Raw genomic sequence first — 22,814 nt, forward strand, 5'->3', positions numbered from 1 at the left:
GCTCCAGGGCGTGTGCCCTATGTGTCTGATGCTTCTGAAAATCTTGGAGAAATCACAGACCCATTTCATGGGATACTGCTGTGACCTGGGTCTTGCCACCTTTCATTTCCTGAAGCCGCATTGGTGGGGAATGCCCTCGACAGCGTGAATGCCAGCTGCCCACACTGACTGGGGACTGATTTAATTAACTCTAATCCCTAAGGTTTAAAATTTATCTAGCAGTGTGTCAAATGGCTCTTGCCATCCTTCCTTGCCCTTGAGCTCTTCCTGATTGTCCAGTCTGGTGCTGTAACAAATTAATCTCACATGGCAGTGCACGCTGTGCGAATGGGAAAAGGCTGGGCACGAGCTTTGTTGTGATGATATGAAATCACCAGTCAAATCTTCATTGCCTTGTTTCCACAGCCCCATCCTGGAGGCCTTTGGAAATGCCAAGACAGTTTATAACAACAACTCCAGCCGCTTTGGCAAGTTCATCCAGCTGCATTTCTCTCAACATGGAAACATCCAGGGAGGCCGAGTAACTGATTGTATCCTTTGCTTCAGTGGACCAGAAACAGATGGAGTGAGTGAAGATGAGGAGGAGCTGAGAGTGGGTTGGGAAATGCCTCATCACCATTTCTCAAAGGTTTCTTCACTGGGAAACTTAAAGAGGGAAGAAGTGTTTGTTTTGTGGCTCTGCAGCACCTAAATCTGGAAATCTTTTGTCTAGGTACACTACATTAGGTAGGGACATAGTTTGACTTTTCACTTTGGTGATCATAACACTTGATATTTAAATCCCTAGAATTCGCTACCTAGGCCGATCCCTGATGTTGAGTGTTTTTCCCAGAAGATTTTTCCCTTATTAGCTCTGACAATTCATGACTTAGGAAAGTGAAACCAAGCTAAGAATCAATATATTCTGCCCAATATTTGGATGTGAAAGAGAACAGGAATTTAGAGGGTCAGTTACGGCTCCCTGTTTTGGGCTGCCCATCTCCAGTGGACCTTGGAACCCTAATCATAAGATCATAGACTATCTCAAGTTGGAAGGGATCCATAAGGATCGAGTCCCACTCCCTGCTCCTCGCAGGATGACCTAAAATGAAATCATATGACTAAGAGCATCATCCAGATGCTCCTTGAACTCGTAACAGGCTTGGTGCTGTGACCACTTCCCCAGGGAGCCTGATCCAGTGACAGCAAGGACAGGGAAGACTGTATATAGTCAAATTATGCTGTGCCATGACCACTTTCATCTCTGTATGCCCATGTACTCCTCTCCCAAAGGCTTTGATGTATCTCTTGTCTGCATGAGGCAGCTAAAGCTATCCTGGCTAAGTATCTTGATGTTGATGTTCAGAGCTGATGATGACTGCAAACCACACCGATTTCCACTAGAGTAGCAGACAAATGAATTTACTACTGTTGTAAATAACAGGCTTGGATTGTTTAGTCTCTGCTCTTTGTGCTGTTGGTAGATTAAAGATTGCAGTCTCTCGCAGAAGCAATGGGAACTGATGCAAGGCTTGCTGTGTGCAATACAGGCTTCCAGATTAGGGTGGCCACTCTAATCTTTCTAGGTGTCCCTAATGTGGCTCATCCTTTGTTGGGTTACCTCACCATTGTGCAGGTCCTGTGCTCTATCTGACCCTGCCCTTTTAAACATCTCTTTGGCACATAGTATCTCCTTGTGCAAGCAGTAGGGAGGAGGATCCGAGGTGATGGTTGGAACCACTCTTTGTCCACTTCCCAACGCCTCAGTTATTTAATGATCTGTAGCTTGTTACAGGGTTCATCCTAATGTGTCTAGAAAGTTCTTTGCCTGTCATCCAGAACATCTATGCCTATGTCATTTGAACCTTTTCTCCTTAACATGCTGTTCAGATTTACTGGAAAAGGTAGGTATCACCTCTACTGACTGCCGGGTGAGCCTTCTCCTCATAGTGTCGTGGGGCAGTGCCAGTTCTCCTGCTGGATGATGCTGCCTCCGTCACACCACATAGACATGAGCTCTTTAGGTGTTACTACTCCAACTGTCCCAGCTGAGGAAGAGGATGGTGCAAACAATGTTTGTTCTATATTTGTCAGAGCCTGTTCTCCCGTCTTTGATAAATACTGTGTGTTACAAAGAGACTCAAGGAAAAAGCTTGTTACCCCGGGGAAAGGGAGAGAGAACAAGTACCTGGAAACTCAGTTCCATAGAGAGGAATGTGGGGGCACAACTCCAGATGGAGACATCTCTGCTCTAACACAGTTTACTTCAGACTCAGGAACTCACTGGGGAACAGGGCCAGAACTGACAAGGTTCGGTTTGTCCATGCACGCACTCCCTAAGCAAGTTCAGAGAGGTCTGTATGTGTTCAGCTGCACACCCACACGACAGGATCTTGATATAGAGCCTAGACAACACCGTCACTGGAGGATGGTGGAAGAAGCCCCTCTTGTGCATTGGCCCTGGAGATTTACATGCATGTCTTCTCTTTGTCTTTGCAACCAAAAGTTGTGATCTCTTTCTACTGGCTGCTCCTGTGTTCTTTGTTTCAGAACAGAGTGGTACACCAGAACCCCGGCGAGAGGAATTACCACATCTTTTATGCTCTACTGGCTGGTGTGAGTGGGGAGCAGAAAGGTAATTTCATTTTCTGGGATATGGCTCTGTCCTCTTTTCACTCCAGCATGTGAAGCAGGTGTCAGTCAACTATAGCATGGATATTTCAGGTACTTGATATATAACTTTTTCTGAAGGCATATGGTGATTTCATGGGAAACAGGGGAGTTGAGAGAAAGAGGCTGAGGGTGGTGGAAATGCTGTATGAGAAGAGACACTGCAGGCATTCTGAGCTGAAAGGCAAAGTCTGTGCAAAGTGAAGAGGGGGTATAGAGGGATGAGGTAATGAAACTGGCTTGGGGCAAAGGAAGGGTAAAGAGTCTTCAGATGCTGATGGAGCTGTTCAAGGAGTTCAGAAGTTGGACTGACAGACATACTTTTACAACAAACCTTCAGTATAGGTAATAGGAGAGAGAAGACTTAGAAAGACCGTGATGTAGTGGCAGGACTAGACTCAAAACACATCTGGTATGCGAACACAGGATTTATAGGTGGGTACATGGTAGAGGGTATACAGAAAACGTGGCAGCTTCAGGCTGTGGAAGAATCTTCTTTGTAGTGCAGCATCCCCTTAACAACATTTGTGTGTACCTGCCCCGGGAAGAGGTCAGATAGGCAGACAGGGACATGTTACAGGTGCACTCTGGTTTTGAAGGATTGGGGAATTTCTTTATGCCTTTGTTCTGTGTGTGTTCGAATAATCAGATGGCAGATTTGTGTCTGACACAGAGTGGAAGGAAGTTGGGCTTCAGATCTAGGGAGTTCTTGTAGGGATGGCCACGTGGGTCAATTCAGAGATCCATCTAAAGCAAAGGGAAATAGTGGGGACCAGGGTTATCAGCAAGTAGTTAAAGAAAGCATACAAACCATATTATTTCCTTCAGCAGATCCCTCCTATTCTTCCCCATCTCCCTTTCCAAGGTGGTGTCCCAGGCTGCTTCACTTGCCCCATCTGTAGTGTATTTCTGTCTCTTGGTCATCCTTGTCTCCTTTCTCCATAGATCTTTTAGTTCTCCTCTATCCTTTTTGAAATGGGAGATCAAACCTGCAGAGAGTATTTAAGATGCAGGTCTACAACATGTACAGAGACCTAATTCTCTTTTTATATTTAGTTCTGTGTTCCTTCTAAAACCAAAGGACCTGAACTGTGTTCAGTGTTTGACTGTTGCTCAGCACTGAGATGATGTCTTCAGAAATCTTACGGTGACTCTCTGAACTCTGTCTCAAGTGATGATACCTAATTTAGAGGTCATTACTGTATGTGTATAATTAAGACTATTTTTTTGTATACTTTGTGAGATTGAACTTAATCTTCTGGGGTGTTTTTTTGTTCGTTTGGTTTTCCTGAATCAATTCAGTATTGAAATATTCTTCTGTGACTTTGCAGCTTGGGTGTCATGGTTTAACCCCAGCCAGGAACTAAACACCACACAGCCTCTCGCTCACTCCCCCCCACGTGGGATGGGGGAAAGAATAGGACAAGTAAAAGTGAGAAAACTCGTGGGTTGAAATAAAGACAGTTTAACAGGTAAAGCAAAAGCTGTGCATGCAAGCAAAGCAAACCAAGGAGTTCATTTGCCACTTCCCACCAGCAGGCAGGTGTTCAGCCATCCCCAGGAAAGCAGGGCTCCATCACACGTAACCGTTACTTGGGAAGAATAAACACCATCACTCCGAACGTCCACCCCTTCCTCCTTCTTCCTCCCCCAGCTTTAATGGTGAGCGTGATGTCATGTAGTATGGAATATCCCTTTGGTCAGTTGGGGTCAGCTGTCCTGGCTGTGTCCCCTCCCAGCTTCTGGTGCACCCCCCACCTCTTCGCTGGTGGGGTGGTGTGAGGAGCAGAAAAGGCCTTGACTCTGTGTAAGCCCTGCTCAGCAATAATGAAAACATCCCTGTACACATCCCCATAGCAGCTACAGTGGAGAAAATGAACTCTGTCCCAGCCAAAACCAGCACCTTCTCCTGCCTTGAAGGACTGTTTGGATAGATGGGAAGGGACACAGCCAGGACCAAAGGGATATTCCATACCATAGGATATCATGCTCAGCATGTAAAGCTGGGGGAAGAAGGAGGAAGGAGGGGATGTTCAGAGTTACAGCGTTTGTCTTCCCAAGTAACCATTACATGTGATGGAGCCCTGCGTTCCTGGGGATGGCTGAACACCTGCATGCTGGTGGGAAGTGGTAAAGGAATTCCTTGTTCTGCTCTGCTTGCGTGCACAGCTTTTGCTTTACCTGTTAAACTGTGTTTATCTCAACCCACGAGTTTTCTCACTTTTACTCTCCGTATTCTCTCCCTAGCCCACTCGGGGGGAAGTAAGTGAGCAGCTGTGTGGTGTTTAGTTGCTGGCTGGGGTTAAATCACAACATTGGGATTTGACTGCTCTAAATAATTTTGCATACCATCAGCAAGCTTTGTTACCTCATGCCTTCCTCTTCCCTTCCCCAGAGCATTCACTGTCTAAGTGTGGCTTTTAAGGGATATGGAATCTGTTCAGATGCTCTCCCTAGGTTAAACATACACATTGTTTTGGGGGAGTAAGAATGAGAAGGCTGATTGCTAAATAAATTGTTGTCTTTCTACTCCTGCCTCTTTTTCCTCCATTGCAGAGAGCCTCTCCCTCTCTGAGCCAGAGGCTTACCGCTACTTGAACCAGTCTGGTTGTGTGACTGATGAGAACTTGAATGACCTAGACATGTTCAGTAAGGTCATGGTGAGTCCTGTTCTAACTCCTCCTGAACTTCTGGGCACAATCTCATGGGCTAAACGTGTTGCAGGCTCTAGATCTCGCAGAATTTGTCTGCCCTAAGCCAAAATTCGATGTTCAATTAGTCTGAAACTCAGCTCTACCTGCTTATGGTAAAAACAAGGCTCGGAGAGTGGTTTTGGTGTACAGAAATGGGCAAATTTGAAAAAGTGTCAAGAATGAGTGATAATTTAGAATGATGGAGACTTTGGGGAGCATGAATCCCACCACCCACCCCATAATGATTCCTGGGACCCCTCTAGGTGGCCTGGTGCAGGAAACTCACGCTGGCCATTAGAAGGGGAACAGTTTTGGTCTGAGGGTAGTGTTCTCCAGAAATGTTCTGGTGAAGTTGTATCACCTGTGCAAATGGCATATTCTGGAATACCACACAGATTCCAATAGACACCTGTAACTTTACCAGAGGTTATGGGTTTAGCAGGAGGAATATGCAATCTGTGTTTTGTTTGATAAGTGGTTATCAGCCTGAGGGCTGTAATAATGTAGGTGAAACCAGATAGGCAAGGGGAGAAGAGTTGGCTTAGGATTTCAGTAGCTCCTGCTTAGGTGTGATTTCAGGGAAGGAGATGTCTCCTGTACAGCAGAAGTTTCAGTGGCGATGTGGGATTTATACTTCAGCTGAGGAGAGGCCTGAAGGAAAGAAGGGAGCTAAAACCATGGAGTGCCTCACTGACAGGGCGAATGCATGAAAACTAAGTCCTACCTCTCAAAGTCAATTTATGCCCCAAGAACCCTGGCACACATGCGTTCACTAAGGCAGAGGGAATGTGCCATGCTTCCTCATTATCTGTTTCTAACCTTCTAGCAGTTAATGGTGAAAGCCCGGATTTAAACATTGCTGCATCAATCTTTACTTCTCTAAACTAGATTAAATTAAGGAGGTTATATGGATCAGAGCAAATTAAGTAAATTATATGGATCTGTCCTTCAGGGAAGACAATAAGGCAGAATGTGGAAGCAGTGCAGTAACATCTGTAACCTGCACTGCCAGCGTTCAGGGAAGGATTTCCTCACACAGGCACAAACACACACATTCTTCCTGTGACACACAGGCAACGGCAGCAGCAAAGTCCAGCGTGAGGGTAGGGCAAATGCCCACCTGCCTTTAGATGGGGACTATCTAAAGGGTAAATGAAGGAGAGAATGGGAGCCTGCACATCATTGACAGATATACAGCTGAGAGAGGGGATGTGCCATCCCCAGTTTCATTTTGGTTCATGATGACTATAATTCTGTGGTTTACATCTTGCGTGGGCTGGGCATGAGTGTGGTGGTTGCAGCGTACTGTGGCTGTACGTACAGCCAACCTTAGCTGTATGGTTTTGCATAGACTGCCATGAAGGTGATGGACTTCAGCACTGAAGAAATCAGAGACATCTTCAAACTTCTTTCTGGCACGCTTCATTTGGGAAACGTTGAATTCATGACAGCTGGCGGGGCCCAGGTTACAACAAAAGTGGGTAAGTGGGACCTTTGCAACTTGGTAGGCCATGCCAAACCCCATAAGGCCCCCAACAAAGCTCCCTCCGTTGTCCTTTCTGCCTCTGCTGTACTGGTCTGCAGTGCCTTTACCATCAGATTCCCTGCAGTTTAACCCTGTAAAAGCAATACCACAGGATGCATGGCTCCAGAGCACCGGTATGATTTAGTTGAGCTGTGGCCCTGTTACCCGTTTGTTCTCCTGGATACTCTCAGACTGAATCCACAGTCTCACAGTTTCTCTTTTGGGTCGAAGGTGCAGGAATAAATAGGAACAGGGAGCAGTTTGAGATGAAAGTAGTCTGTACAGACTTTCCCACATCTTCCTTTGAAGCATCTGCTAGTGTGCACTCTATACAGTTATCCAGTCTGAGCTGGTCTGGTAAAGTGAATCCATAAACAGATGGCAGCAATACATAGATGTTACAAGTCCTTCAAGTCTTTAAGTTAATTGCCTCTCTTCTTGACATCGAGGTGTAGCAATCCCACGTTCAGACTGCACTATTGTGCCTTTAGGAAAACATACCTTCTCACTCAATAAATACTTTGCTGGTGCTGAGCTTTACACAGGGCTTTGCTCTTCCTGTTGTCAGCAGAAAGGCTGTCTTACGTGTCCCACTGTGGCCTGTAACAGCTGCGGAGCCTGCCTCAGACTGGATACTGAGCTTCCATCTTTGGGTATGCCAAAGAGAATTAAAAAAGGGGAGTGTGTTTTGTTGTGGGACTTAGTCACTTCCCTGGGATTTCCTCACTGAGCTGCAGACTATGGATCCCCCGTGAGTGATGGCGATCCATGCAGGAATAAAATGTGTGCCCTCCTTTGTTATTAGTGCTGAATATTGCCAGTGACCTCCTGGGCTTGGACGCCTTCCAGCTTTCCGAAGTACTGACACAGAGGTCCATGATTCTGCGTGGAGAAGAGATCAGCTCCCCTCTCACTGTGGAGCAGGTAAGTGTCCTAGTGTGCGCTATTGCTTCTGCCGCTTCTGCATTTCCAGGCCCTCTGTATCCCTCTTGTATCATCCATTCCACTTTAGGCTTTCCTTTTACATCCCTTAGGTGCTCAGCTGTCTCAAATATTTTGCCCTTACTGGTAGTTCAGGTCCCAGTGTTGACTCTGCTTTTTAGGCTTTACAAGGGAGTTCACTTGCAAATGGCAACGCACAATACTGATTTTAGCCAGGAATTGGTCATGCTCGTGCCATGCAGAAGGTACATCACATGCTTTGTAGTCATTGCATGTGTGCATGCTTTTACCTTGCAGAACTCCCTCGTTACGCTGCGTTTACTGGGAGATAAAAGCTTGCAGACAGTTACCACGAAACCTTTAGATGGAAGGTTGTTACCCCACAGTATTTTCTTTGTTTATCCATACAACAGAAAGGAGGACCAAATAAACTGATACATAGTTCTCATCTACTGAATCTGTTAGGCATGCTGGAGCCAGTCCTGCTTATCTGTTACATTTCTCTGTGGTTCTTTACAGTGTTGTGCCTGCTAACTTTAACTTGTGGTGTTGCTGATCACTTGAGGGCACTCTTGGTGTTTCAGGTCCGTGCACACATAGAAAATCTTCTCTCATTAATAAAGTTCAAGACAGTGGGAAGCAAGAAATAGTATTACTGGGATGGAATAAGCATTGTATTATAGCCAAATGAACATCTGTAATGGAAACGTTGTGCTGGCATGGACTGCACAGGGTTATCAATCCAACCCCTACACTGGCAGAGAAACCAGAGTTACTAGGCTCTCTCTGACTGATGTCTATCTAACTTTCCTTCAGATTTCCCATGGAAGGAATTTCACAGCCTCTTTAAGTATCCAGCCCTAGCTGCAGCAGAGTCTGGAGCTGAAAAGATTTTCCTCATATTTAGATTACCTTTGACATCCCAGCTGTCCACCTTATAAGCTTCCGCTTCTGTGAAGTCTTTCACGTGGTGTTTTCTTTTCTAAGCTAAACAATCCAGTTCCTTCAATGTTTCCTTATAAGTAATTTTCTAAACCTCTTCTGTCTCTGTTTTCCCACATCTCTTAGGAAGTGGAGTGCCTATAACTGGACACTGTATTCAAGCTGGAGTCTCAGGAGGGCTCATTTCAGCAGAGTAGTTGCTTCTTTTCTTGCTGCGAACACACCTGCTAATATATCACAAACTAAGCTTGGCCTTGAAGAAATGGTATCTTTTTTTCATAGCCTGTGACCTTTTTTTTTGCAATAAAATTGTGGGATAGTTGTTTTTCAGCCTATAGTCTGTAGCAGATACTGTCAGTGTCCTGTACCACAGTTCCTCTGCTCAGCTGTCTGTCCTAAATAAGCTGCATCTTTCTCTGTCAGTGCACAGGGATGGATAACAGTGCCAGAGACACTCCATGCAGTCCAGAGAAACAGTGAGCAGTTGTAGGATTTACAGGAGTCTCCCCGAACACAGCTTTCCCTCGTAGTATAGCTGTTCCTGACATGTGCGAGTGCTGGACCCTACACTTACTGCTTGCAGCCCAGTGTGTTACTAAGACTGCAAAGATATTGTTAGTGCAAGTGGATGCTACTACTCAGCTGTCTTCCCTAGTGAACCTGTCGCACTTGACACGGGGCCTGTAAAGACTGTTCCCATTTAAGCCCTCATGTACTGTGCCCACCTATTCCCACTTGTTGTCGCAGGCACGCATTGCTAGAGCTGCCAGGGATTTCTCCTTGCATAACAGGCTTGTTGCCCCTCTGAGCTTTGACATTTCAGTGGGCTGAATGGATGAACTGGTCTGAAGGCGGGCAAAGCTGGGAGGATGAAAGGAGCCTTTGAGAATCTCATTTGAGCCCTGTTGTGGGGAAAGCAGCTTTGCTTACAGCTGGGAGGGGAGGTCCTGTTCCTGGTAAATGAGTCCACCTTACTGTGTAGCCAGAGACACCGCAGAGGCAGGGCCTTGAGGGCATGCTCTGTCCCAACTAATAAGACAGACCATCTGAGGGAGAGAAGAAGTGCCCAGAAAAGGCATGTGCACCCGTGTTTTGAAATGTTCTCTTCTGTGGAGAAGGGAGGTTTCTGTGCATCCTAGGCCTTGGGCTGCTGGAGAGGAGATACTACCCAGGAAAAGAAGGGAGGAGAAAACCAGTGAGATTGGGTGAAAAGGAGGATCTTGCAGGCTGGGCCTCATGAGCTTGCTAAGAGGGGCTGGGAGGGTTCAGAGGCAGTTGGCCTCTGCTATTAGCAAAGCAGAACAGGAAAGATCATGTTATTTGGGCTTGCAAAAGTGACGAGGATGAGGGTGCATTTAGATCATCTCTGTCATTGCTGGTCAGGCCTACTGAAAGAATCGCCCTGGTGTCACAGGCAAGGCAGTAAACCACCTACAGTTCATCTAGATATTGTGGTTTATTTATGAAACGACAAGATTATGGTTTTTACCCTACTTGATTATTTCGCATACTTGCATCCCTCAGCATTATGTTCATTAGATGTCAGCTTCTTTTCCCAGCAGGGAGATTGCTGCTTCTTCAGGAGAGTTGGGTAGAAAGTTTTGTTGGCTCATGTTGTGAGCTCCTTGCAGTTACCAGTATCAGGAACTACCAGCCAAGGTCCTTGGGCATACCCTGACATGTGTCTCCATGTGTCTGATCTCCAGGATCTTTCCCCACTTCCAGCATCTTTCTTCCAGTCAAGATCTTTGTCACCTTCTTTTCTGGCCCCTTTTTCCACTCTCTGGGATCATGTCTTCTTTATGGGAACCCTGATTTTTGGCCTCCTTTTCAGAACCCCAAGCCTTGGTTTCCCAGTCTAAACAGTGTATGTGTGGCAGGACAGCATGCCATCCGTCTCTTAATTTGTGGTTCTGTCTCATATCTCTTTATTGGAGGATTTAGGGTGTGCCACTTTTGTTTAGTCCAGGTGTTATCAAAACTTTACAACCAGTCCGTTCCTACTACAGCTATCAAGTAGCCGGCTTGTGCTTGAGATTTCAAAATTTCCTTTTCAGACATCCATCCATATGCTTACATGCACCCAATTACCTACTGTCTGTTAGTGATCACAATTTAAGTTATTTTTTCCACCTCTGACACTTGGTTATGATCACTGCATGGGATGTTGGGTCAGCTCCAGAAAGGTCTCTCAACCCGTGCTCTTCTGGGGTTTGTCTCCTGGCTGTTGGCCAGTCTACCCTGGCTTCCAGTAAGATAGTGCTGTTTGCAGGGCAGTTTTGGGGCAGGGATTTCTGAGGCTAACTTGGTGACAGAGTACTTTACTAATCCTGCACTACCAGTTTTTGAAAAACCGAGCAGACACCCATTTGACAGCTCTACTAGGAGTACTGAACCGAGATACCTTGCCTGTCACTGCAGATGTGGGCTCAGGTGATGCGAATGACTGCTGCGGGCTTAGTCATGAGGTATTTTGCCACCTTCCCTGCCCAGCACTTGTTCCAAAAGATGTCAGTGATTTTTCTACTTCCTTCAGCCTCTCCAGTTCAGTTACCCAAAGGTCAGACATGGTACATCTGTGCGTGGGTGGGCTATTTGCAAACTTGAATGTTGACTGTACATATAAATACTGCACCATACACAACCAGTACAGGGGCTGAGACATCTGAAGAGGAGTGGATGAACCTGAAGTCCCATAGAGCTTCGTAGTACCCCTCATGCCTTCTCTTCTCCCTGTGACTCATTTTTTTCTCTCTGCATTTACAGGCAGCTGACTCCAGGGACTCCCTCTCAATGGCGCTGTATTCCCAGTGTTTTTCATGGCTCATTAGCAAGATTAACACGAAGATCAAAGGCAAGGAAAACTTTAAGTCTGTGGGCATCCTGGATATCTTTGGCTTCGAGAACTTTCAGGTCAGGATTTTGTCTTTTGCAGAGTGGGTTGGTGTTGGAGATGTCAATGCATGTAGGAAGGAACTTAGATAGGTTTGTACCCTATTTATATTAGCGTAGGGCATTCTGGGATTTTTTCACCGACACTTCCCTCTGTGAGTAGCAAGGTATATTTAGCTGCCCATTTCTGCCACCTGCATTCATGTAGGCTGATGTTCAAGGTCTGGTTTGTGACCTAAGCAGATGTGCTGTGACAGGTAATACTGAATTTTTGACTTGTATATAAATTAAATGTCCAACCCCTACGTGCACGTTGTTTGTTTGCATCTGTTTTGCCTTGTGTTGAGAATCACTGTGTGTAATGCTTCTGATTGCAACTGATGAGGTATGTATGTTGAGCAGCTGTATAGTGACTGCTCAGCTATTTCACAGAAGAGAAAGCCCAGTGACCTAACACTGGGAATTATGTTTCTTTCTTCCTAAGAAGAAGAGAAATTTGATTGTCTTTAGCATCCTTTACTACTGTTTAGGCCTACTGAATTAATCTTGCATGAGCTAGTGGACCTCCCCACATCCATCTGCCACCCCTCTCTCTGGCTTTATTCCAGGCCTGGCATCTTCCCCATTGCTTTTACAGATTCCTTAAGAGCCCAGGGAGAAGAACATTAAGTTTTATAATCTTTGTTTCTTCTTACAGGTGAATCGCTTTGAGCAGTTTAACATTAACTATGCAAATGAGAAACTCCAGGAATATTTCAACAAACACATCTTCTCCTTGGAGCAGCTGGAGTACAACAGGTGACAAAGGGAGGGAGTGGGGCCCTTATTGTTTTCATGGTTGGTAGAATGGAGGGCATTATTGCTCCTTTGTGCTGTCCAGTCCCTACTGCTAAGGCAGGGGAAGCGGCTGGGCCTTAGTGCAACCCTGACTGTGGATGTGTCTCTGTAAGCATGGTCCCTGTGCTTTGCCAGCATAGGTCTCCAAGCAAAAGCTTTCTCCCTGTAGTATTTAGAAAGCCCAGATTCTCTCCTGTCTCTCAGCTGAATGGCAAGATCTTGGGCTTTAACCCCTTAGAACACATGGTCACTGGCCTTATTACTGACTTCAGTCATGATTTACCTAAGGTAGTGGTGGTGTTACGCGAGTGGAATCTTGGTGTGCAAAGAGTGAAGACCCTAAAGATAGAGGGATAGATACCCGACAGCTTTGTGTCCTAGAGATTCCTATGCTGTGAAAAGGGCTGTTTTCCTTAGCAAGGAGATTTAAATCAGGCTGTTTCCTTAGCTTAAAGAGCATGGGGCCTTCTGCACAGCTATTTCTCTTCTGTGGGCTTCATATTGCATTATATTTTGTGAAGCACCTGGGATGTTCTAGAGTATTTCTGCTTCTAGAGAAGGCTGCGTGACAAATACTTCAGTTCTTGCTCTGAAACAGAAGCCTTTATGTTTGTGAATGAAGCAATTGAATAGGGTCAGTGAGGTCAAATGAGAGCAGCCTTCTAAAGGGAGACAGTTGAATAGGCAATTCATGAAATCCTACAGATTGCAAAACTACAAGGCTATTTATGAACTCACTTCTCGGGCCAATTCCACCATTGCAGGAAGCTTGTGTTAAGAATGGTACCATCGTGACAAAAGATTTTTTCCTGATGATTACATAGGAGTTTAAGTTCTGTGGCTGAACTTTGGAAGAACAAGAGAATTTTATTATTGACTACTCATGAAGTTATTCTAGGGTGATGTGATTAAAGCTCATCTTTCACAGTAGCAGCTCTGCTTCCTCAGGTTTAGTAAGTAGCTCTGTGTATTTCATCCTTAGATTAGACAAGGGGTGTGTGGCACTAAAGACAATTTGATTCATTTGTGATTTGATTTGTTTCAGAAAACTCTGCTCCAAGGAGGAATCCAAGAGGTTGTTTTGTAAAAATGTATAGCCTCTCTGACACCCATAGTTACAAAAATCTGAAACACTGTGAAATGATATTTTTTGCTGTTAGTGGATAAGATACTCTGTTTCCTTTGGGGCATAGATAGTTCTTTCCCTTCTTCAGAAATTATTCCAGTTTGTTGCTTCCAACTGTTGCACACAGGTTTCTAAATGCTTTGAACCTCCAAGTATGAAGCCTAGGCTGCAGGGTTTGTAGACAACAGCTTCAATATTTTCAAAGCCTTATCCTTCACTTGAAAGGCGTCTGTATCAGAACATCAGTAAGTAGCTTCACACATAGCCTGTGGTCTTCTTTGGATTCCTGAGCAAGAGTTATTCCCAGGCTTCTCTGAATTCTGAAAACAGAAACGGCCTGTATTACAGGAGCATAAGCAGGTGGTGAGAGAGAACATACCAGCACAGATTTACAGAATTTCATGGATGATTTTCAAAGCACGCTTGTCACACTACTGTACCTACATCAGCTCCCATTCTGAAAATTGCAGGGCCACCCTGTAGGTCCCCTGCATGGCAGGCCAACACTTTCCTGGGTCGTCCTCTTCAAAACTCTCCCTGAAAAGTTGCTCCTGTCTCTTCTTCTGGTGGAGCTAAGAACTGTGGCTGGGTTTTCTGGCAGATGTGCTTCAGGCCTGCTTTCCAGATTGGTGGGTCAGCAGTTGACTCGCAGCTGTGTTGCAGACTGTCCCACATCACAACCATTTGGGCTGATGCTCATCGTTCCTGGAAGAGCAGCTGACAGCAACTAGTTTCTAAGTTCTTGGTGTGGAATTTGCTCAATGACTACAAGATGAGCATCAGTCTGAATCACTGGGATGGAGAAGAAAGGCTGTCTCTTACTTCCATCTCTTTGTGTTAGCAGTGCATTGTGTGTCCTATTCTTTTTCCTCAGCCATGACGAAGCCTAATTCCTGCACATCATCTTGATTCCTGGGACAGCTGTTGTGCTCAGCTGCTTCTGTTCTCCTGCACCTCGAGGCATTGGATCTTGCATTTCACATCTTTGTTCTGTTTGTTCTTGACTGTCAGGGAAGGGATAAACTGGGAAGCCATTGACTGGATGGATAATGCAGAGTGCCTGGACCTTATTGAGAAGGTGAGCAGTTATCTGTGACAGTTTCCAGGGATCACAGCGGGGACTGCTGACTGTTTTGAGACCTTCCCCGGTGTTGCCTGGTTCTGAAAGCAGGTAGTTGCTTGCATACTCTTCCCATTGTGACCTGGCAAAAGTATGTGCTGTTCTAGCCATAGTCCTGGCTCAGTAAAGCAGATCTCTGCTTATTGTTGAGAGTAAGCTTAAGGAGGGTGACGTAATTTTAGACAGGGAGCAACACTTAAGTAAAACCTTAATGTGAATTTTTTGTAAATAATACCACTTATGTTCTGCTTGCTGAATTCATTGACTGGCCAGAATTCTGCTTTCAGCTCAAGCTTTGCTGGGTATAACACAGGGGTTATTGCTCAATGTGCTGTCCGGATCTCCAGTTCTTGGCTTGGTGCTGTGTAGTCAGAGCTTCTGCCGACTGTAAAAGCCCATCTCTTGTTTGGCTGTAGAAACTGGGTCTTCTGGCTTTGGTGAATGAAGAAAGTCGATTCCCCAAAGGCACAGACAACACCCTTCTGGAAAAACTTCACAGCCAGCATATGGTAAGTAAAGAAATAACCTGGCAGGCAAATGATCAGTGTGTTAGCCCCATCAGCATTTCAAAACCAAAAGTGAAGGGTTTGTTGATGTAAAATATGTGCTTTGTGCAGGAAATTTAAAATGCCTTAGGCCTGAACCTGCCAGCCTTTCATAAGGCTGCGCTGATCAAAAGTAACATGTGAAGAACCCTGCGCATGGTCTCTTGTGCATATAGAGAGAGGGAGTGTGCATTCCACAGGTTGTGGGTAGAGGATGTTCGAATCTGTGGCATGGGATGGTTCTGCTGGTCTGTGATGGGACACGAGGCAGCACCCCAGGCACAGGATGCGTCTGCACACTGTGCATGGGTTTCCCCTGCCAGCTGACTCAGAGGAGTCTGCTCCAGAGCACATCAAATCTGTCTCCTGGGGCTGGGGACAGCTTTTGCCTCATGACTTTTAATGAAAGCTCTCTATTGTTCCTAATTAATTAAATTCTTTCCTCCTCTTGTATTCTGGACACGGGAGTAGAAGGGCTTTTTCATGCAGGTCAGAGAGTTATCCTGGGGACACAGAAACCACAGTGAGATCACTGTAGCCATCTCTTACCCTGCCTCTGGTGCAGCCAACACTCTGTTGTTCTTAATAGCAAATAGACTGAAAACAAGGCTAACTAAGCCCTGTAGCATGGACTTATGGAATAATTTACTACTTCAGTAATAACATTGTCAGCTTATATGTTTCCTAGTCCTCTAATTCAGGCTTCATCCAAGCCTGAAGACATATAAATTTGTGTCCTCTATCCAACTTTTTTTTTTAATTGAAATAGGTGCAGATGTTTTCATTTTTCACGATTTTTTTCTGACTCTGCTAGTAATACTCATGTCTACAAATTGGATACAAGAGCAATGACTTCTGGTTGACTATTTACACATAGTTTTGTGGACATATTTCCTTTCTTTAGTCTTAAATTGATGCCTTCAATTTAGTCTGCTGTGGCTTTCCCTTGTATTAGAGGTCAAGGTATATGAGAATACCTGATTTACCTTTTTTATTGCTGTTGGTATTTTGTTAACTTTTAATACAGAACTTAAGAATGTTTTTCATACCTCACTTATTTTTAGTTTTCTTTCTGAACTGTCCCAACCTCTTCAGTTTGTCTCCAAATGAAGAAATTTCAAAGCTCCTCTTTCTGCTGTTGTCTCTGAATCCCTCAACATCTTTTCTCTATTCTTTTCTGAGATAAAAAATCAGACCAGAATGCAGTTCCCTTGGTGAGAAGGTACCTGTGGTTTATTGTACAGCATCATGAGACTGTCAGTATTATTTTGCATTCCTTTATGCCCCACAAAATTTTGGTTGCTATTTTTGGTGGTTTCTGTGCATTGAGTATCCTTTTCATAAAACTGTTCACAGTTCACCTTTGTCTGCTTTGAGGGGAGAGTAGTGGAACCCTGGGGACCTTACAGAGGTGGAAGAGGTGGAGAAATTGGAGGGCAGGGAGGAATGATGAAGTGCTCTAGGTTGCATTTTTTGAAGGCGAAAGTGTTTTTTGTACCAGTTAAAGTGCTGGCTGGAAAAGCACTGGCAGGCATCCAGCCAGTGTTGCTGCAAAGCCTGAAGCACCTTATAAAAGAACTAGCTCTCTTCTCTGTGTTTTCTGGGGATTGCAGTAGGATTATAGAGGAAAAGCACAGTGCTGGGATTTAAGAGAATATGACCTCTGATGCAACTGGGGGGAGGAACAATATAGGAGAAAGAACTGGAAGTGTTGTAGGCATGGATGAAATATATGGGCTTGGTAGAGAGGGAGAGGAGGGTGCCAATCCACATGCACCAGTAACAGTCATGTTTGGAGTGGAAGAGAGGGACTTTGTGGCTGGAAAAAGGTGACTGAATTGGGGAAAGGGAAGAGCAAAAAAATGGGGTCAATATGAAGAGGAAGAAAGGCAATCAAAAAGTTTTCAATAGCACTAACAAATTATCAGTGCTAAGAAAACTTGAAGATGAGGGAGCTGAATTTCTCACAGTATTGTGCAACATCTGACTTAAAATTTTCTTAGTACTTCTGTCTGAGAAGATGGGAAATTATTTTAACTTTTAGAATTCTAGAAAATTATAGGCCTGTAATCCTTATTTCCCTATTGGGCAAATTCACACAATTTAAATGGTCAGTTACAGCAATGGTCTGTAAGACACTGTCCCACACGAGCACTGAGGTGGCAGTTTTATGGTGATTCACGGGACAAGGCTGGACTGTGAGGGGCTTTGAGACTGATAGAATTGTAAAATGAAGATGAAAAGCACTGTAGGTAAATGTAAAATGGTGTGCCTGAAGGAAAACAGTCCCAGTTCCACATTTGAAATGATGGGCCCTGAGCTGATTGCTGCTGTTCAGGAGCAAGATCCAGACAGAGGCTGTGATGGAGCATTCCATGGGAACATCAGCACAGCGCTCAGTAGTAATAAAGAACCCAGATAAGATATTAGAAATTCCTAGGAAAGAAATGGAATAAAAGCAGAAAACATTGTTACAGCGCTGTATAATCCACGGATCACCTGTGCTTTGAACAGCGTACATCACTGGGCCCCTCCACTCAAGAAGGGGTTATATCTGGTAAACAGCAGGTCTGGGACAGCTTCAGTGTCATGGAAAACTATGTTGAAGGGGCCCTGCAGTGTCAAGAAAAGATGACTTAGGGGGGATGCGATGGATTTAAAAGTCACACAAGGCCCAAAGAAGATAGATGGCACTAATGGAAGCCAGGCTTAAAACCAACCAGCTGTAGTTCCAGTTGGTTGACAGCTCTCTGTGAAAGGACACTCAAGACGTCTGCATGGGTTCAGGTGTGTAATGGGCAAGTATTTCAAAGACAAATCCACTTGGGGTTACTAGTTAGATGGAAGTAATTGAAATAATTGGAGTTTGAGAGAGTAATAGGATGAAAGGTATAATTTACGTGCCTTGTTCTTAGTCTGCCCTCATAGCCACTGCTAGAGGCAGAACGCTAAGCTGGATGGACTGTGGGTCTCAAGCACCATGGCTGTTCTCACATTGTTAAAGGTTTTCGTAGAACAAAGAAAGGAAGGGGAGAATGAGAGTAGAACAGCTTGTAAGAGAAAGGAAAAATTAATATTGAAAAAGGGGAAAAGAGATGCAAAGAATGATGAAATACAGAGGAAGACGGGAGATCGGTGTGGTATTTCATTTGACCAAAAAAAGATATGTAGGTGTTCTGCCAAGCTGCCATCTTCCCTGCATCCTGATCCCTTATCCTGCACCACATGGTTTGTGTGGAGCCCAGTCTCCTTGGGTGTCAGACATGCAAGAATTAACATTTCATCCATGGCATGCCTGCCCAACCTTGATGCTGGAAGCCCTTGCTCACATGACAAATGCCTTGAAGGGCTGGATTTTTCCATCTTATTGGAATAACGTATTTGTAATGTAGCTGCAGATAACTACAGCAGATGTGGTCAGGCTCTGCTACAGCTAAGGCCCTTGCCCATCCAGCATTGTCACAGTCATGGCAGAGTTCCTCACTGAGCCTATTTATTTTTACACTGGCATTATTTTTACACTGGCAAAAAGAAGACTTTTTGTTCTTTTATTTCAGAGCAACCACTACTATGTGAAGCCTCGGGTAACAGACCATCAGTTTGGCATAAGACATTACGCTGGGGAGGTAGGTGTTCATGGTGTATCTGTCAGATGCTTGCACTTGGGCTCGAGGTCTGGATTTTAGATTCCAAAAATCAAGAATATCTCTCACAGCTGTGAGTTTTCGCACAGTTAGTGCCCCGTACCAGAGGGCAGGCAGTGTGATGGGCTCAAAGTAGCATCTCATTCTCCAGTACTATATTCTCCAGCTTGGACTTTTTTTGTTTCTCAGGTAACTTTTTGTTTGGGGGATAAACTCTTCTTTACTTCTGTTATTCATGTTGTCTTTTCTTGGACATTCACAAACAAACAAAACCCAAAGTAAAAGTTACCAGGAAAATTTGACTTTTGAAGAGGAGGAAAAAGGCTAAATACCTATTGGAAAAAGGAAAAGGTCTCCAGTCGCTCAAGGTTAAATGCTGCTCTTTGTTGTGGAGGGATATGGAGCAGATGGAGGTGTGTCAAGGGAGGGCACCTGCACAGTAAAAAGGGCTCACCTCCTCCTGGAATCCTGTCTGCGGCACACTGGTGGTTGGGAGGTCATGGCACTGGGTGGCATAGTTGGTATTTCCTGAAGTGAAAGGAGTAGCTCACACCTTGCGAAGGATTTCCCCCCACATTCCCCCCTCTGCAGCTGTTTCACTTGGCTCCTGGTTTTGATTTGGGGGGGGGGTGGGGGGTGTGGTGTGTTGGTGGTGATGGATTGTTTGTGGGTTTGGGTTTTTTTTTTAATTGATAACTCAAAGCCACTTCCTTGCTGGTAACTGTGGAGTTCTGGAGCTCTTTGACCCCAGAAGCCTGCATCTTGGCACATGCCTGTGGTGTCACTGTGTAGCTCTGCTGGAGGCCTTGTACATTGGCATGTTAACGTCCAAGTGCTTAATGATTTGCACTGTTGTAGTGGCTCTGTCTGTGTTGCAGGTGCTCTATGATGTGCGAGGCTTTCTGGAGAAGAACAGAGACACCTTTCGAGATGACATTTTAAACATGCTGAAAGACAGCAGGTACGCCCCCTTTACGCTTGTGAGGCGGCCACATCTGTTGGGCTGGACTACGCTGCGTTCATGTAATAACCAGGCCATGGAAAGCAATTGATTTTGTCTGAGCATCAGGCATCATTCTTTATCATTCTTCTCTTTGAGTGTCTTGGCAAAAGAAAGGAGAGTGGGGAAGAGTCAGAGGAGGCACAGATTTAATCAGTGCTCTTGTTGTCCCAGTTTTGAAAAGCGCTATAAAAGCATGACAGAAATCCCTCCGGGCAATGCTGGTCTTCTACCTCCTCTCTTCTCCCTTCTTCCTCGTACCTCCCTGTCCCAACAATGGCAGATTTGCCCCTGAATGAGTCAAGGCTCTTTGCCATACTGTCAGATGCCAGCCTTTGTACAAAGGCTGCTTGTTTTCCAGCCTGCTTGTTAGTGTAGATCTTCCATCCTTGTCCTGAGCCAGACTGAGCCCTGGCTGTGGGGCCAGGCATGGCCCCTAATACTATATCCCAGTGCTGCTACATGTCCCTATAGAAATGAGCTGACTTTGACCTTGAGCAAGGTCTGGAAGAGAGAGGCGAGGCCTAGCAGGAGGAGAGAGGCATTTAATAACATGACAGACCCTAGAAGTTTTTGAGTAGTAACTACCACATGCCTCTCAGTATGGTGCATGTGTATTGCCTTTGGGCTGCAGCCTGATGAGGCTGTTTCAGAACTGCATCTTCTCTGAAGCCTGCTGCAGTTTGCACTGTGAGCAGCCTTGAAACAACCTGAGGGAGCTGAGAGCGTGAGCTGCCTTACAGGGACAGTGGCACCCGGGGAACATTTTACAGAGGGCTTGAAGCCAAAATTGTGGTCACCGTTGTCCAGTGTAATAGAAGGGCTCTGGGTTTTTCAACAAGCCAAAAAGGGAAATTCTGCTAGAAGCAGGCATAACCGTAAGCTGGCACAAGACATGCAGGAGAGCTTTGTGTTGTTACCTAAGAACCAGCACCAATGTCTAAGGAGTAGCCAAACGGTGGAAGATTGCCCAGAGCTGACCTATGCTGAGGGCAGCTCTGGAAGTCCTCTGGTCACAGAAGGGCTGTGGTTGGAATTGCATGAGCCTGTCATGGGTGCTGGCCATGAGAGCGAGGTCGGGAGAGGCGTGACAGCGCAGTCTAGCTGGAGCACCTTCAAGGTAGTTTCGCCTGGGGGGCATATAGCTCGAGGGAGGTGTCCTAGCCAGTGCAGAATGGAGACTTTCCTTTGTGTAATATCCTGCTTGGCAGTGGGAGATGGGGCTTATGGCTCTGCAGCCAACTGTGGCATACCGGGCAGCCCGCAGGGTCTGGGCAGCCACAGGGAAAGTATTAATTTCCAGCTGAACTGCTTCCTGCTGCCACTCTATGGCACAGCGGGAATGGAAAAGGGGGTGTTTCACACTGGGACGGGGCAGTAACTGAGACCGAGAGCTGTCTTCTCACAGGTGGTGAGTGTCTTGCATCTTCTGTAATTCTTTTCTTCTCCCTTAGGCTGGATTTCATCTATGACCTTTTTGAAAGGGTGTGCAGTCGCTGCAGTGAGGAGACACTGAAGATGGGCACCCAGAGGCGCAGACCAACTGTCAGTTCCCAGTTCAGGGTAGGATGTTTTCCAAGAGAGCAGCAGGCTTCTGGGGAGGAGCAGATGGGTAAAGCAAGGCCTGCAGCCAACAGGAGTCATCCATCCTTATTTTGTGTCCAGCACTGAAAATGTGCAGGAATGTTTTAGTGCATAAAAAAGACAGTGCCACTGCCCCAAGGATTTCTGTCTGGTGTAAACTGTGACTGGTGTAAGACTGAGCAGAGTGGCAGGGGAATGGAATACTTTGCTAAGTAGATGAAGTTCTTGAGTTCTTTGATCTTTCATGTTGGTTTAGTGTTTCAGCTAAGTGTATGTGTCCTTTTAGGCCACATCTTTTACAAGTATAGTGGCAATTCCAATAAAACCATACTGGGGGAACTTGTAGGTATGAATCTCACCCCCCTAGGTTGTCTGCAAACCTTCTGTTAGTTTCACAGTTTTAGTTTCCTATAGTTAAATTTGAGAGTAAAGTTTATTGTAAAAATAACTCAGACTGGCTATACAGCTCTGAGCACAAGGATGGCCGTGTAAAGCGTTTGAGTAAACCAACTGTGTGGGTGTTCTGGTTAGGGAAGGATCTCCTGGGTTATTGAAGTTTTGGTAGGCAGAGTCAAAGGACAGTAGGAGTGGGAGGGCTGCATGAACACCCTATTGCCTCAAATGTAACCCCTTTCCCTCCTGTACTGCCTGATCCTTTGGGTTTTGTCTTGCTGTTTTTTAGGATTCTCTCCATTCCCTGATGGCCACGCTTAGTACTTCCAACCCATTCTTCATCCGCTGCATCAAACCAAATACAGAAAAGGCAAGTCTGTCTTCCAGCAAAATGTGTGCATGCGACACAGACCTTCCTGAGCACTCACTTGCACAAATGCCTGACAGATGCCTCTGTCAGGCTCCAAACTGAGGATAAGAGCAGTTCCCCCTCTTCTTCCCTTTTTCCGTCTGGTTGTTTTACAGTTGAGGAAAATTAAACCCTCCTGGTAATCGGATGAAAAGGCTGCATGCTGAGGATGATATGATATAGCCATTCCCACATCTCTCTGAGCTTATGACACCTGGAAGGTGAAGCAGGCTAGTGCAGAGCCCAGAGCTGTGGTGAAGCAGCAATTGCTCCTGCTTGTGGTGCCTGTAGACAATGTGTTCTGGAATACAGGGCCTGTGCAGTAGGAAGCATCTCCTGCAGATCCCTGGCTCTGAGGCAGTGGGCGCTTCCTTAGAGATTGGCTGGCTCTTGCTCCTATTGTGGACTGTCACATGAGGGTATGCTGCTAACTAGATGGGGTGGGGAGCTCTGGAACCCATCGTTGTCTTTGTCTCTTTTGAAACCGTGTGTGATATGGCAGAGGAAAGGCTG

At 45.5% G+C, this 22,814-nt stretch overlaps 1 protein-coding gene across 1 annotated transcript; it reads left to right on the forward strand.

Annotated features, from left to right (window-relative positions):
• Nucleotides 1-405: 405 nt before the first annotated feature.
• Nucleotides 406-22,262, forward strand: LOC104508588 (unconventional myosin-X-like; the record flags this gene model as incomplete). Its single annotated transcript, XM_010150264.1, has 14 exons — nucleotides 406-530; nucleotides 1,870-1,883; nucleotides 2,530-2,614; nucleotides 5,206-5,309; nucleotides 6,694-6,823; nucleotides 7,673-7,795; nucleotides 11,522-11,664; nucleotides 12,341-12,441; nucleotides 14,618-14,684; nucleotides 15,143-15,235; nucleotides 18,829-18,897; nucleotides 19,794-19,876; nucleotides 21,370-21,478; nucleotides 22,182-22,262. Coding segments are annotated over 14 exons (1,327 nt in total), but the record flags the coding sequence as incomplete, so codon positions are not given.
• Nucleotides 22,263-22,814: the final 552 nt, after the last annotated feature.

Source organism: Eurypyga helias, unplaced genomic scaffold (assembly GCF_000690775.1).
Source record: "Eurypyga helias isolate BGI_N326 unplaced genomic scaffold, ASM69077v1 scaffold24734, whole genome shotgun sequence".
Classification (NCBI taxonomy): domain Eukaryota; kingdom Metazoa; phylum Chordata; class Aves; order Eurypygiformes; family Eurypygidae; genus Eurypyga; species Eurypyga helias.